Source organism: Ochotona curzoniae, unplaced genomic scaffold, assembly GCF_017591425.1.
Source record: "Ochotona curzoniae isolate NIBS_2020 unplaced genomic scaffold, NIBS_Ocur_1.0 scaffold_461, whole genome shotgun sequence".
In the NCBI taxonomy this organism is placed as follows: Eukaryota; Metazoa; Chordata; class Mammalia; order Lagomorpha; family Ochotonidae; genus Ochotona; species Ochotona curzoniae.
Genome location: NW_024467120.1, coordinates 1,095,346 through 1,110,615, shown reverse-complemented (window position 1 = coordinate 1,110,615; position 15,270 = coordinate 1,095,346). Strand labels below are relative to the sequence as shown.

The 15,270-nt window shown below is 38.8% G+C and overlaps 1 protein-coding gene across 2 annotated transcripts in view; it reads left to right on the top strand.

Moving 5' to 3' along the window:
• RANBP9 (RAN binding protein 9) overlaps nucleotides 1-15,270 on the top strand; it is a 90,691-nt gene that overhangs the window by 49,247 nt on the left and 26,174 nt on the right. For both annotated transcript variants that reach the window (XM_040967688.1, XM_040967689.1), the window contains 3 exons: nucleotides 615-782; nucleotides 5,067-5,089; nucleotides 14,511-14,695. In XM_040967688.1, coding sequence (XP_040823622.1) covers nucleotides 615-782; nucleotides 5,067-5,089; nucleotides 14,511-14,695 — 376 coding nt within the window. The remainder of the gene's footprint in view (nucleotides 1-614; nucleotides 783-5,066; nucleotides 5,090-14,510; nucleotides 14,696-15,270) is intronic.

Sequence of the window (15,270 nt, the reverse complement as noted above, 5' to 3'; positions counted from 1 at the left end):
CAGGGTCACAGTGCTTTGGGCTGTCCTCTGCTGCTTTCCCAGGCTGCAACAGGAAGCTGGATGGAAAGTGGAGCAGTGTGGACATGAAGCAATGCCTGTAAGGGATCTAGGTGGTTGCAAGACGAGGGCTTTAGCCACTAGGCCATTGCACCAGGCCCGTATCAGTGAATCTTTACAGTGATAGAGACATGACTGATTTGGTATTATGGGAAAAACCACAGATTTGCCTGACTAGGTTTGGATCACAACCCTAAAGTTCATGGTGATTGAATAAGATGTGATCTAATAGTTTACATTAAGGTGATTTTTTTTTTTTTTTAATAAATTTCTTTGGCATATTAGCAAAAGAAATGTATGGAAAATGTGCTTTCTCTGTGGGTGTTTTTTTTTACTGGTAGGAGTTCTCCATCCATTTCATATTGTGCTAGAGTTTTCTTAAGCAAATTTATTTTCCTTGATGTTGTAATATTTTTGTTTACAAAAATTTGTTTGTATTGTAGCTGTTGAGAATTTAAATGTACGTTATCTGTTTTGTTTTTATCATCTTAGAAACTCAGTCTAGTACAGAGGAGCTTTACTTTTTCATTGTAAATGTGATGTAATTTCCTCTTCAGGATGGGATAAACATTCGTATGGTTACCACGGGGATGATGGACATTCATTTTGTTCTTCTGGAACTGGACAACCTTATGGACCAACTTTTACAACTGGTGATGTCATTGGCTGTTGCGTTAACCTTATCAACAATACCTGCTTTTACACCAAGAATGGACATAGTTTAGGTACTGCTTTACATATTGCTTGCAGGATAACCAAAATACTGTTGATTGTTGCACCTCTGGCATGATAGTCATAATTGCGATGTTCTCTTTTACAAATAGATGCTTCTGAAAAGTGTTTAATCCAGAAGCAGTTTGAGGAAATGATGAAAATTTGTGCTCTGTGAAAAACACTTTATATCATGATAGGAATAGCTATAGAAATAATCCTCTGGCGAGGCATGTGTTGCAGTAGTTGAAATGCTAAGAATTTTCTGCTTTGCTTTCAGGAAAACCCTTCACTGTTTGATCCAATTTTTAGGGATAAAAGGGCTATCTGTTCTTAGAGTAGAACAGGAACAGTAACATTGGGAGGCAAAGCTACTGCTGCCATTAAGTGAAGGTCGTTGATATGCCCAGATACGCTGGTAGAGACAAAAAGCTGTGACTACAAGTCAGTTTTGTAAGACAGAACAGACTTAAGGAAGCAAATAATAAGTTTTATTAGGACAAAGCTTAGGTGACTAATAAGAACTAAAGGAAATAGTAAAAACTTGAAGAAACTCATACTGTGAAACTAAGAAAATTAGGGCTTCAGTTGAATATGCATGTGCTCATATCATTTGAGATTTAAAATTGTACACAATGTTATTATATTCCTGTAGAGGCTCTTTCTAGTTACAGAAAGTATGAAAGAATGACTACACTGATGCTTCTGATTTTAAGGTTTCATATTACTGTTGAAAAAAATCCTTGATTCGTAAAGTAAAAGAAAATAAACACTAAGTTCCTCTTCAGGCAGGAATTATAAAAATTAGACATCAGCTGCTGTGCTTACACACATAGCAAGCATCATTCTTTCTGTTGCTTTGAAGTAAAGTTCTAAATCTCTGGCTGCATTAGTAATGTTGTTTAGATATTGTTCTATAAATCCTGTGCATTTATATTGGATTTAGTATTTTACTTTTTAAATATTTAATTGAGTGTTTCTGTTACCTGTTACATCCACAGAAGATGTGTGTATTCTCATTAGTACATGCATAGCTTCTTATACTTAATGTGCAGATTGTGTGGGTATTTGTGATTTCACTGTTGTAGCCAACTTTTTTTTTCCAGAATAGCCAACTCTTTTCCCCTTTCATTTGTTTGTTGTGATGAGTTGTGTAACCTATTTCTTTCCTAGTATTCTTGACCAGAAGTGTTTTAGATTTCAGGTGTTGTTGTTTATTTATTTATTTTAAAATATTTATTCATTTGAAATGCAAGACTGAAAGGGAGAGATCTATCTTCTATTGACTGGTTAGCTCCCTGAGTGACAGTCATGGCCAGGGCTGTGCCAGGCTGAAGCTAGGAGTTTCTTCCTTATCTCCCTTTGTGGATGGATATAGGGTCCCAGTGCCTTGGGCCATCCTCTGCTGCTTTCTCAGGCATGTAGGCAGGGAGCTGGATCAGAAGTGGAGCATCTGGGTCTTATGCCAGTGGTACACAAAGGGGTACTGCTGTCAGTTCTTCACCAGCTGTGCCCCAAATCCAGCCTTGGGATTTCAGGTGTTTCTGATTTTGAAATATTTGCGCATGCATAGTGGTGAGCTTGGGCATGAAACTAAAACATCAACATGAATTATTTTATGAGCATTTTGTACACAAAGCCTCAAAGTAGTGTTTTTACAGTATTTTTGATGTATCTATGAACTGTCACATTAAGCCAGATGTGGAATTTTGCACTTTCAGTGTTTTGACAGTGCTCAACTGTTTCAGATTTTGGGTGTTTTAGGATTAGGGATGTCCGACCTGTAGTGTTCTGACTCTGGCTTGTAAAGAAGTTAAATGATACCGTATTAGTTGATTTGGCTGCATAGTATTTTTAAGATCTCTCACTGAACCAAAATAAAACTGCTTTTCAGTATGAACTTTGTCTAAAAAATGCAAGATAAAACTTTAAAAAAAAAACTAGTCATATAAAACTAAATTTTCAGAAAATAGATATTCTGAAGATCACAAGTAATATGATTGAATTTTTCTTAGAATTTCACAAATATTTAAACTGAGTGTTTCTCATCACTGGGAAAGCTATTTTTAAAATGTAAGAAAAAGACATCTAATAATGAAATTATGTTCTAAGTTCTAGTAGATTTGGAGTATTTGGTGTTGCACATTTGTAAAATGTTTTAATATTTGTGAAGTAAAGAGAGCTATGGCCAGTGAATGTCCTTTAGTCAGACTTGGTGGAGTGGGACCTAGTGGCTTCCACTATTTGACTTTCAACATTTTAATGTTTCTATGCCTTTCTTTCCTCATTTGTAAAATGTGATAATTGAAATGAGATCGAGCTCTTAGATCGTTGTATGGTACTGAGCAAATACTCAGGGTTCTTCAGTGTTAGTTCTCCATCCTCAGTACTAGGGCAGGAGGTTCCTTGGTTAAACACTGGTGAGCAGAAATCATGTCTCCTGGACAGGGGCTGGAAGTGTGGCCACATCTGCGCCCTGCCTGCCTGGGTCTGTCACCTCCTTGGCACACAGCCACTCTTACTTGTTTTATGTATTGTCTATGACTGCTTTCCTCAGACAGTGGCAGAATTCAGTGGTGACCAAAGCCTTAAGAAAGGAAACCAGCCAAGATTTATAATGTGGCTCTTGTCAGGAAGTTGGCTTCCTTCAGGCTTAGATTGTAGCATCTGTAAGTTAAAATGCTGTTAATTTTCTTGTCTTTCCTAAAAGCTGATGGGTACCTAGTTTCTGTCTCATACAAACTTTCAAAAATACACATTTACTTATCATATGAAGAGAAATTTTAATCTATGAAAATTGGGGGAAAAGATTTGGGTATAGGTTAACTTCAGTTGAAGTGATTTTATTGACATCATCCATTAATTGATTTTTTAAAAATAAAAACCCATCAAACATGGAAAATGCAGAAAACTGTAACTTTGCTAGCTTAAGTGGTGTCTTGCTGTGGTCTGATTGTATACAAGCTTTTAGGTTTTTTTTTGGGCAATGTTAAAATTTGTTAATCTATAAAATTAATTTGGATTTTCTGCTAGAATTTTTAAAATGGTGAGGGTTTTATTGCCCAGAGAGCCCATTTTTTGCTAAGCAACACAAATTTAGACATGTTTGCCAGACATGTTTCAGAAATATTTTATGAAAAAAGGTGAATGTGTATGGTCATTTCATTAAAATATTCTCCATTGTTATCTGAATTGGTTTTAGTTTTCTGAAGTTTTAGAATACACTCGTGTTGAAAAAAAAATCCTAGCTTTGCTCTCCTTTGGCAATCTAAGACAAAGTAACCAGTCTTTAAAAATCATGAAAGTGTTTTATTAATGTATAGAGCATTAATTTTACATGTTATTTAAAATATGTAATACTTATATTCAGTTTTGTTTTTACTGTTATTTTTTTCTTTTCTGTTGGCACAGCACAGTTAGGAAGGTGTAAGGAAGAGGCCTTGCAAATAACAGAGATGCCTCATTGTTTAGGTGTGGATGTAGACCACAGAGTCAGTGGTGGTGCTGTGGTTGGTGGGTTTTAACATGGAGCCTGGAGGTGTTATGATCAGTGACTTCCTGACACCAGTCCTTCCTCTGAGTTTAATTTTTTTAGACATCACTGAGGCCTTTTAGAGATAATTTTGTTTATTTATTTAATATTGCATTTTTAGCTGAAGAATGTATTGTAATATTTAAAGAGAGATTATTGTCACTTTGGGATAACAATAGTCTTATTCCAATGATACTGCCATTGTTTAAGTTGTATTTAGAACAAGATTGTGTTGAAATTCTTATCAAAGACATTGAAAAGAAATTTTCAACTGTGTAAATCTTTATTCTTTGAAGAAAAGAACTAAGTTTTTGCCCGGAATAGTAAAAACTTATTTAAGAATGTGCTTTTATTTAAAAAAATTACTTTTTTTACCCTATTAGAAGAAAAATTTTTGCTTTTTTAAGTTGAAAACAAAGATGAAAGTTATGAGGCTGGATACACATCTTGGGATAAAATATCAAATGAGTATTTTGCACCCAGTTTCATGCAGTTCCTAATATCTAAAACCATTTTAGAAATACTGGTGACAATGGCAACATCTTGAAAATAGAATTTATGTGTGACTACAGAGTTGACAATTCTTAAAGGGGACAGTAGTTATATATGTTAATGTTACCCGTGAAAATTAGTCTTGTTCTTCTAATCCCTGCTTATCCTCAGCCATTCTTTCCATCTTTGTAGTTAATAATTCATTTCTGTGTCTCCCTTTGCCTTTGAAAACAACTTCTAATGGTGTCTCTCTCTCTCTCTCTCTTTTGTTCAGGTATTGCTTTCACCGACCTGCCGGTAAGATATGATTTTTACAAAATGTGTTTGCTTTTTTAATCAAATGTGTATAAAGAGATTAGCATCTGCCATATTTAGAACAGTCTTACTGACATACACATTTGTCAAGCGTGTTGTTGGCCATGGACCGGAGCTCGTACCCTGGCCATTTTGGGTAGGATCTCTTAAGACATTAAGCTCCAAATTACTGCTGTTGCAAATGTTGTTTTTAATATCACCTTGAGTTGAACTGAAGTGAATTTCTTGGTTTTCTTTGGAGTTTTTAAGCAAAGGACTGTGAACACTTCCTTCTGATCATTTCGTCCAAGGTGTATCTAGGCTTCCAGTGTGGCAGGCTTTGTTTTTGTAAACATGTCATTTGACAAAACACTTTTGTAAACGTTTCTGCCCCTCTCCTGGTTTATGGTACTCAGGTTTGGCGAAGTCGGAGAATGCATGATTAGGAAGTTATATTTTAAAAGTTTTTTTTTTTTAATGTTTAGAAAGGTGAAGATAGAAACAGCATGAGAGTCCTAGGTACTCATGGTGAGGCTTCTGAGGTATTGAGGGAGCTGCCAAGTACATATGGAGAGCCAGAATGTTCCAGGCAGAGAGAAGTTGGCAAAGAAAGTGCTCAGGTAGGAGCTGAGCTGGCTGGTGTGAAGAACAGCGTGATGTGTGGTGTGGAGAATGCCTAGTAGGTGATGAGGAAGAGATGAGCAGGAACAGACAGAGCTGAAGGCCATTTCCTCTGAGGTAAAAACAGAGACTTGGTTATCATAATACAACTGTACTTTAAAGGGGCACTTGTGCAAGTGAGTTGAAAGCAAGGAGACCCATGCGGCTGTTGCACATGGTGGGGATCCTCAAACTTTATGTTGAAAGACAAACTTCATATGTGTGTGTGTGTGTTTTTTTTTTTTTTTTCCAAACTGTGGATTATGTGGAGTACATTTTGATGCTGTCATTTTATTAACCACAGTTTTTTTGGGGGTAATAACCTGGACTCTGACACTTTCACGGTTGATCCAGTGGCTTGTTAACTAAAATGCCTATGTATACAATTATCCAGCTGTTTCACTGGGAAAAACAAACTGTTAAGTGAACTCATTTTTAAACAAATGCATACCTCTGTAGGCATGAATGGCTGTGTCATGACAGATGCCTGGTGGACAGTGACCATAAGGACCTAGTTGGTGCAATTTGCCAGAGAGAAATGATAAATGCAATAAGTAGAGGCAAGATAGACACCAAATCTATAAAGTTATTGATATTCCGGAGGTGGGGGCAGACAAGAAGAAATCAACATTATAAAATAACCTCATTAATCCAAGGCAAGTTGGGAGTCTGCAGATATGAATTGCTCACTAACTAGCACTATTTAATGGGCAGTGATGAGTATTTATCTTTTCGAAAAAAATTAGCATTAGTGTTACTGTTGTAGGTGGAGTTTTCCAGAAGTATTAAGAAGCATTCTTTTTAACATTCCAATTGAAAACCAAGAGAACTTGCTCCTGAATTGGAGCTGAAGATGTGAAAGAGAAAGTGTAACTTCAGACAGTTGGGTCTGAGCAGTTGAAAGAATCAAGATATTAGGCCTGGTACGATGACTCAGTGGCGGAATCCTTACCTTATAATCACTGGAATCCCATATAGATGCAAGTTCATGTCCCATCTCTTCACCTCCCATCCAGCTCCTTGCTTACAGCTTGGAAAAGCAGTGGAGAATGGTCCAAACCTTGGGACCTTGCATCCATGTGGGAGAGCCAGAAGAAGCTTCTGACTCCTGTCTTCTCATTGGTGTAGCTCTGGCTGTTGTGGCCATTTGTTGGAAGAATCAGCAGATGGAAGATCTTTCTCTCTGTTTCTTCTCTAAATATGACCTGTTTTTCCAGTAAAAATAAATCTTTATTTAAAAAGTGGAAATGTCACTCACTGTTGTGGAGAAGACCGTGGCAGTGGAGGGGAGTAGAGGGGGTTGAGCTATAAGATCAGGAATCAGTTTTGAATGAGTAGAAAGTTTTTTCTTATATTTAAAAATTGTTTCTTTTTATAATATAATATATCTGTGATCTTTCCCAAGTCACAAACAGGAAGCCTGGATGGAAAATGGAACAGCCATGACACAAAATGGTGCCCGTATAGGATTCCGGTGTTTAGAGGTGGAGGATTAGTGAGTTAAGCTATCATACCAGTCCCAAGTAGGAAGTTTTCAAGTATGTCATTGGAGTGCAGGCTGGAATAAAAATAGGAGATATTGGCATCTAAGTGTAATTCAAAATAATAAGACTCATTGAAGTTAATAAAAGAGCCGTAGAAGAAAAATAGATCAAGACCATTTCCTGAGACATGCTGATTGGTACAAATGAAGGCACCAGCAAAGGGAAATGTAGCAATCCCGATCAGCCAGGAATCAAGTGCAGAAATACACTAAGAGGAAGGAGTGGTGCTCAGCTGGTGCCCGAAGCCAGTGATAACATCATGTGAGATAAGGATGAGAGTGGACCAACGGACTGTTGTATTCAACAGTGAAGGTCAGTGGTGGTCCTGACAAACAAGTTTGAGCAAGAGGTAGAGAAATTTTTATTGGAATGGATTTTAGAGAAGCTAGGAAGAGAGAAACTACACACTACAGAGACCTGTGGCTACAGTGCGGACCAAAGAAATGGGATGGTTCAGGTAGTATTAATAGAAGAAGAATCCAAGTTAGATTTGGCAGGATATTTGCTGATAAAAGTGATTAACATGCAAAAAAGTGACATAAAAAGAGGGAAGGTGCTTAGTGATCATCTTCAAGAGTAGGCAGATTTGTAAGTGAACAATCAGGTATTCTGAGAAGAGAGTGTGGTGATGGGCAAGTTTCAGTAGCTGGGTTGATAGGGTTCTTAGGCCCTGACAGAGGACTTGTTTGTACATTTCTCAGGTACGTTTGGGATTGGGGCAAGGGCTTGGTAGCTATTTTTTTCTCTCATGACCGTAAACGTGCAAAACCACGTTTTTCGAATTGCATTTTTGTTAATTTTGTTTCTCATTGATAGGTAGAGTTAATGTAATTGTAGGCATTTTGACTCATTTTTGCACAGCCTTCTGGTTAATTCTCTCATTTTCCAATTATTATTTAGTTTTCTCCCTTTCTGTTAGTTAACCAGCCAGTGCTGATGTGTATCTTTGTTTTAAACTAACAGTGGCTGGAATGATTGAATTAAAGGTTTCCTTCTATTGTGTTTCTAGGAATTTTTCATTTTTCTGATATAAAATTTTCTAATGCTCGCACAGACTCTTTTCTAATTCAAAGAAGTGCATTTCCTCTTAAAGGCTTCGCCTCATGTTTTGGTGATCTTCTCCTATGAGCTCTCACTAGCTAGTTGCAGCACTGAATCCTGGGAGAGAGTATATTTGTGGAAAAAAACAGTTTATCTAAACTGTCTTATCATGGAACATAGAGTGCTTACATAACTGAAAACTTAAGATTTTCAAAATATTATTTTTTTCAAAATAGTTTTTCTTGTAGCTCACCTCACTAGTTGAGAACGGTCTTTAAATGTGAATAGACTAAATTCATCTCAAATGATTTTACCTTCTAGTTCTGGAGATTGACTTGAATAAAAAAAATTTTTTTTGTTCAACTTTCAAGTCAGAATTAGAGAGGAAAAGAGAGCCGTTCCATTCACTGGTTCATTCTGCAGATGGCCATGATGACCAGAGCTGGCCTGGTCCAAGGCTGGAAGCCAGAAGCTTCTTCCAGGTCTCCTATATAGGTACAGGGGCCCAAGCACTGGGGTCATCCTCTCCTGGTTCCCCAGGCCATTTGCAGGAACCTGAATCAGAAGTGCAGCAGCCAGGACACAGTTCAGTCTGCGGAATGGGATACCAGTGTCATAGGTGGCTTAATACCCTCTTTAGCAACACTAGTCCTCAAACCTGCTTTTAATTGGTACACTATTTTCTTTCATTTTCACAAGATTCCTTAGACGAAAGAAAAAACACTATTCTGTTGAGAATGTCAGTTTATTGTGTATGCTTAACTTTTAACCAACTAAATTAAAAACATTTATTAATCTTTTATCTGTTTTTACATGTGCAGGATTTTTTTCAGAATTAATGACCATTTTCCTGAAAAATACCATTTCTATTAATGTATAATTGAGACAAATGCTGCCATTTGAATGAACCTTGAAAACATTATAAATGAAAGGCATCAGTCACAAGAGTTTTGAGTCATATTTTGAGTTGTGCACAGCATATTCCATATAGAAAAATCCATTGATTCAAAAGGGAGGTAGTGATTGTCAGGGTTAAGAATTCGTAGGGCCTGGCGTGGTAGCCTAACAGCTAAAGTCCTTGTCTTGCAGGTGCCGGGATCCCATATGTGTACCAGTTCTAATCCCTGTGGCCCCGCTTCCCATCCAGCTCCCTGCTTGTGGCTTAGGAAAGCAGTGGAGGATGGTCAAAAGCCTTGGGCCCCTGCACCTGTGTGGGAGACCCAGAAGAGGCTCTGGGCTCCAGGCTTCTGTTGCAGCCGCTTGGGTAGTCAATCAGCAGACGGAAGATCTCTGTCTTTCCTGCTCTCTGTATATCTGACTTTCCAGTAAAAATTTAAAAATAAATAAATCTTGAAAAAGAAGAATTAGGGAATGGAGAGTGACTGCTGCTGCTGATGGTGTGATACAATATGATTCTGTTGAATAAAGCAGTTGAATTACAAAATATTTTTGAAGATTTATTTGAAAGGAAGAAAGAGAAAAAGACAAATGTCTTCCATATGCTGGTTCATTCCCCTCATAGCTGCAATAGTTTCTCTCGGGTCTCCTGTGTGGGTGCATGGGACCAAGAACCTGGGCCTACTTCCCCTTGTCTCCCAGGCACATCAGCAGAGAGCTGGATAAGAAGTGGAGTAGCCTGAAACTCCACCTGGCATCCCCTGTGGGATGTGGTTCTACAGGTCATGGCCTAACTCACTAAGCCACACTGCTAGTCAGCTGAATTGCAAAACTGTTGCTTAAAAACCTGTAATCTAGTAGAATAAGGACTGTGTAATTCATTTTTTTCCAAATTGTTTACTTTTTAAAAAAGATTTATTTTTACTGCAAAATCAGATATACAGAGAGGAGGAAAGGCAGAGAGGAAGATCTTCAGTCCACTGACTCACTCCGCAAATGAGCACAACGGTCAGAGTTGAACCGATCTGAAGCCAGGACTCTGGAACTTCTTCCAGGTCTCCAAAATGGTTGCAGAATCCCAAGGCTTTGGGTCGTCTTTGATTGTTTTCCCAGGTCACAAGCAGGGAGCTGAATGGGAAGTGAAACCACTGGGACAGAAACTTGTGTCCATGTGAGATCCTAGTGCCTGCAAGGTGAGGCTTTAGCCACTGGACTACAGTGCCATGTCCAGGCATTCTTTTTGATTTATTTTGATCGTAAATAATGCGGAAGGTCATCTGCGTTATACACATTTTTTCCTGTAGGATTAAGTGAAGTTGCTCTATTGATTTTAATAGTTCTCTAATTTTTTTTCTGAAAAGACTACATTAGCTTACATTTCTATGCATAAGTATGTTTATATTATGATTTATTTGCATGGTGGAGTAACAGAGATAAAGAAAGCTTTTCCATCTGTTGATTCACTCCCCAAATGGCACTGTTGACCAGGGGTAGGCCCCACCAAAGCCAGGAACCTGGAACTCCATCATGGTCTCCCCTGAGACATCCTCTGCCACTTTTCAGGCACACTGCATTACTGGGGAGGTGGAGCTGAACTGAAACAGCTGGGAGGCACCCGTATGGGATGCTGGGGTCACAGGTGTTGACTGAACCTGTTTTGCCAGCCACAAAAGCAGACCCTTGTATGTTGGTTGGATTTTAAGTCTCATTCCATTAAATCTTAAAGCAAAACAGCAAACCCTTCTGATTTAATTTGCATCAAAAACTTGAGTGAGGTAAACTATCCATTTGGGTCTTGACATTTTTAGCATGCTTTGCCACTAGGAAGCTGTTTTGAACTTTGCTGTAACAGGTTGTTTTGTTGTTGGTAGTGTTTTGTTTTGTTTTAAAGATTTATTTGAAAGACACAGTTACAGAGAAAGAGGGAGGTTCTTAGAGTTCCATCTGCTGATTTACCCCCTAGTGTCTGCAGAGGTCAAGGCCAGGTCCTGCTGAAGCCAGGAGGCTGGATCTCCATCTGGATCTCATCTAGGTGACAGGCACTTTGCCAGGTGCATTAGAAGGGGAGCAACTAGGTCTGGAACTGGCACTCTGGTATGGGATCCCAGTGTCACGGCTGATGGCTTAACTTACTGTGCTACAACATGAATCCCAGCAGATCATTTTAAAAGTATATCTGGTTGTTCAGTCCAGAGTATCAGAATTACAAACTCTACTTATTCAACGAATTGTCTTTTACTCTATTGATGACTTTTTGCTTTTGCATTTATATTCTTTTGTTTTAAATTGACTCTCAAGTGCTAGAAATAGAGATGTGCCATTTTCCTTTCTTACATGATACTGTTAGCTGGATGTATACTTCTGACTTGCTAGTTCTGTTTTCCTGTTAGCTTTAAAATCGTCTTTGGTGCTTTTAATTATTAAGAACACATTTATACATTTTAATCACTTTTTTCCATAACCCAACATAATTTACATTTTTAAAAATATTTTGAAACAATGTTTTATTTATGGCTTCTGTTGCTTAAATGAAGTGTTTTGTTTATTTGTTTAACTGGAAAGGCAGGTATACAGAGAAGGAGAGGCACAGAGAGAAAGACCTCCCATCCCCTGGTTCACTCCACACATGACTGCAATGGCTGGAGCTGAGATGAAGCCAGGAGCCAGGGACCAGGCGAGGGGTGGGAGGAGTGTGTGTTCCAGCCTGGAGTTCCCTGCCTCCCCACCTTATCTTCAGGAGAGGCTTGGGGAAGGAATAAGCAACTAAGCTTGCACACTGGTACTGGTATTGCTAACACAAATTTGGCATCAACCAGGCCCAGGATACCCACCAGCTATTGGCTGCTTTTCTCCCAGTAGCATAGCACTTGCTCTGATGTAAGGCCACGTAGGTAGTTGCCTACAGCTGTGAGTTATTTAGCTCCTAATTCTCAATGTTTGTGTCTGTATGATAGAAATAATGATAGTTAACCTTATAGGATCAAGCCCTGGTGTTGAGTAGACATTGAATACTCATTCTTCCGTTCAGGAGAACTGCTGATTAGTGATGGAGTCAAAGCAAGGATTCTTGCGGGTTTTTTTTCTTTTTTCTTTGTATACCTGATTACTTCCTTTATACTTGCTAGCTTTGAAATCCTAGAATATTTCTGAATTTGAGTTAATCAAATCCACCCATTTTCTCACTCTTAAATGTGCATATTTGAGTTTTTTATTTTTATATAAAGAATCCCTTCCATGGCACCCCATGTTTTGCTGGGAATTCTTATTACTTTCCCTTTGTAAATATATACATCCTCAGTGTAAGATAAATTAGTGAATTTAAAATGCTACATACCCAGCTTCTTATACTTCTGTGGCAGCTGACTTTAGCAGGTCATATATAAAAGTAGAGATAAACCTGCTGTGATCTATGTCACTACTGTTTGATTTTTTCTTTCTTTCTTTCTTAAGATTTATTGATTTGTATTGGAAAGGTAGTTTTATAGAGAGAAGGAGATATTGAAAGAAATCTTCTGTACACGGGTTTACTACCCACGTAGCCACAATGGCTGGAGCTGAGTCCATCGATCCTAAGACAGGAGCCTGGTTCTTCTTCCAGGTCTCACACAAGGGTGCAGGGTCCCAAGGCTTTGCACTGTCCTCTGTTGCTTTCCAAGGTCACAAGCAGGGAGCTGGATGGAGAGTGGAGCAGTGGGGACAGGAGCCAGCACCTGTATGGGATCCTGGTATGTGCAAGGCGAGGATTTAGCTACTGATCCATAGTGCTGAGTCTGACTTTTTTTTTTTGAAAGGATTGCTTTGTTTATTCATTCATTTGGTAGGTGAGGGGAGAGAGAGATCCACTGAGTCACTTCCCAAGCTGAAGCCAGGAACCAAGAACTCCATCTTGGTCTCGCACATGGCAGGCAGGGTCCCAGGTACTTGGGTCATTCTCTTCTGGCTTCCCAGCATGGCTTTGCAGGGAGCTGGATCAGAAGTAGAGCAGCAGCAGGAATTTGAACCAGCATGTTGAGTTGCCAGTACCACAAGCCATGTTGTGCCATAAAGCCCCTATGTAACATTCTTAATATATGATTGGTATATAAGGATACGTACAATCTTTATATATATAAATACATATATTTATATATAACACATTGTTTCTGCATCAGTAAAAATGATTTTTTCTTTTTTGAAGTTGATCAGTGGTGTTCACATTTTTACTTTTTTTTTTTTTTTTAAGATTTACTTATTTTTATTGGAAAGGCAGATATAGAGAGGAGGAGAGACAGAGAGGAAGATCTTCCGTCTGATGGTTCACTCCCCAACCGGCCGCAACAGCTGGAGCTGAGCCAATCTGAAGCCAGGAGCCAGAATCTCCTCCAGGTCTCCCACGCAGGTGCAGGGTCCCAAGGCTCTGGCCATCCTTGATTGCTTTCCCAGGCCACAAGCAGGGAGCTGGATGGGAAGCAGGGTCACCGACACTGGAACTGGCAACCATATGGGATCCCAACGCATGCAAGGCAAGGACTTTAACCACTACGCTATTGCACCGGGCTCCACATTTTTCCTTTTTGAGGCAGAAGCACACTAGGAGAGGAAGACAGAGGTTACATCTGCTGGTTCATGCTGCAGATGCCTGCAGTGGCCATGGCTGCCACAGACTCAGGTGCAGAGCTGGGAGTCGAGTCCAGGCTTCTCACATGGGTGATAAGAACCAAGTTAATGTTCTGACCAGGGGCTTAACCATTAGGCAAAACACAAAACACTGCTCTGGGGTTTGTTTGTTTTTGTTTTTTCTTGTTGGTTATAGATTGCAAGAAATGCAATTACATTTTAAAATTATTTGGTTTTTGAAAATCATGTTGACAGAGGGGAAGGGTGCAAGAAGTCTTTCATCTACGTGGCTATCCCCCAAGTTGCTGCAATAGTTGGCCTAGATAGAGCACAGCTAGCCCAGGAGCTGGAAATTCTACCTGGTTCTCCCAAGTGTTTGACGGGCCTAAGCACTTGGGAAGTCTTCTACCATGTTCCCAGGTGAATTGGCAGGTGGTTGGATGTGTAGTGGAGCAGCTTGGATGCTGAGCTGGGCTGCGAACAGGTGCCTGTGGCCCAACATGCTGCACCCCTGTTCTGCTGAGATAATGTGCTTTGGTTCATTTGTTTTGATCTTCTTTTATTGATACTTCAACTGCAGTGTAGAAATGTGCATGAAGTATACTTATAACTTTGTTCTTAAGGTATCACTAGAAGAAATAAGTCATTAAATGGATAGATACTTAATGAAATCTTTTGTCTTACAGCCAAATTTGTATCCTACTGTGGGACTTCAGACTCCAGGAGAAGTAGTAGATGCTAATTTTGGGCAGCATCCTTTTGTGTTTGACATAGAAGACTACATGCGAGAATGGAGGACCAAAATACAGGCTCAGATAGATCGGTTTCCTATTGGAGATCGAGAAGGGGAGTGGCAGACCATGATACAGAAGTAAGAGGGAAGAAATGTGAAGTGCTGTTACTCATTTCTGTTTTTTTGTGAGATAATATTTTTAGTGTCCGTAAAGTGTTTTAGTATTCTAATTTATATCATAATTCTAATGGGTAATTGTTTTTTTAATTTATGAAAAACAACATGTTTTTCTAATATAAAAAAATTTAAAATAATGTTTGATTTAGCCACACATTCAGTGTGAGTCAGTTCATTAGATGGAAGAAATAAAGCTTAGGCTAGGTTACATTTCAGGATCTGCAGTGTTTGGATGTGTAGTTCAGTAGTTCAGATGTTTACGGTGGAAAAAATGATTCTTGCTTTGTTGGAATAAGTATCAGGATGTATTGGGATAGAAATTACATGTATGTTTCAGGTCTTATACATTGACCATATCTTCTAGTACTTAGCTTGCCCTGTTAGAAAAATAGCTGACATTTTATCTATTTGTGCTCCTCTTCCCTCATTCTTGGCAAATACTTGTTATTAGCATTTAGCTTCAAGGACATTATAATATCCCTATTTTGGATAGGAAAATCTGACCAAAAGTCTCCAGGTTCCAGGTTAGGGAATTC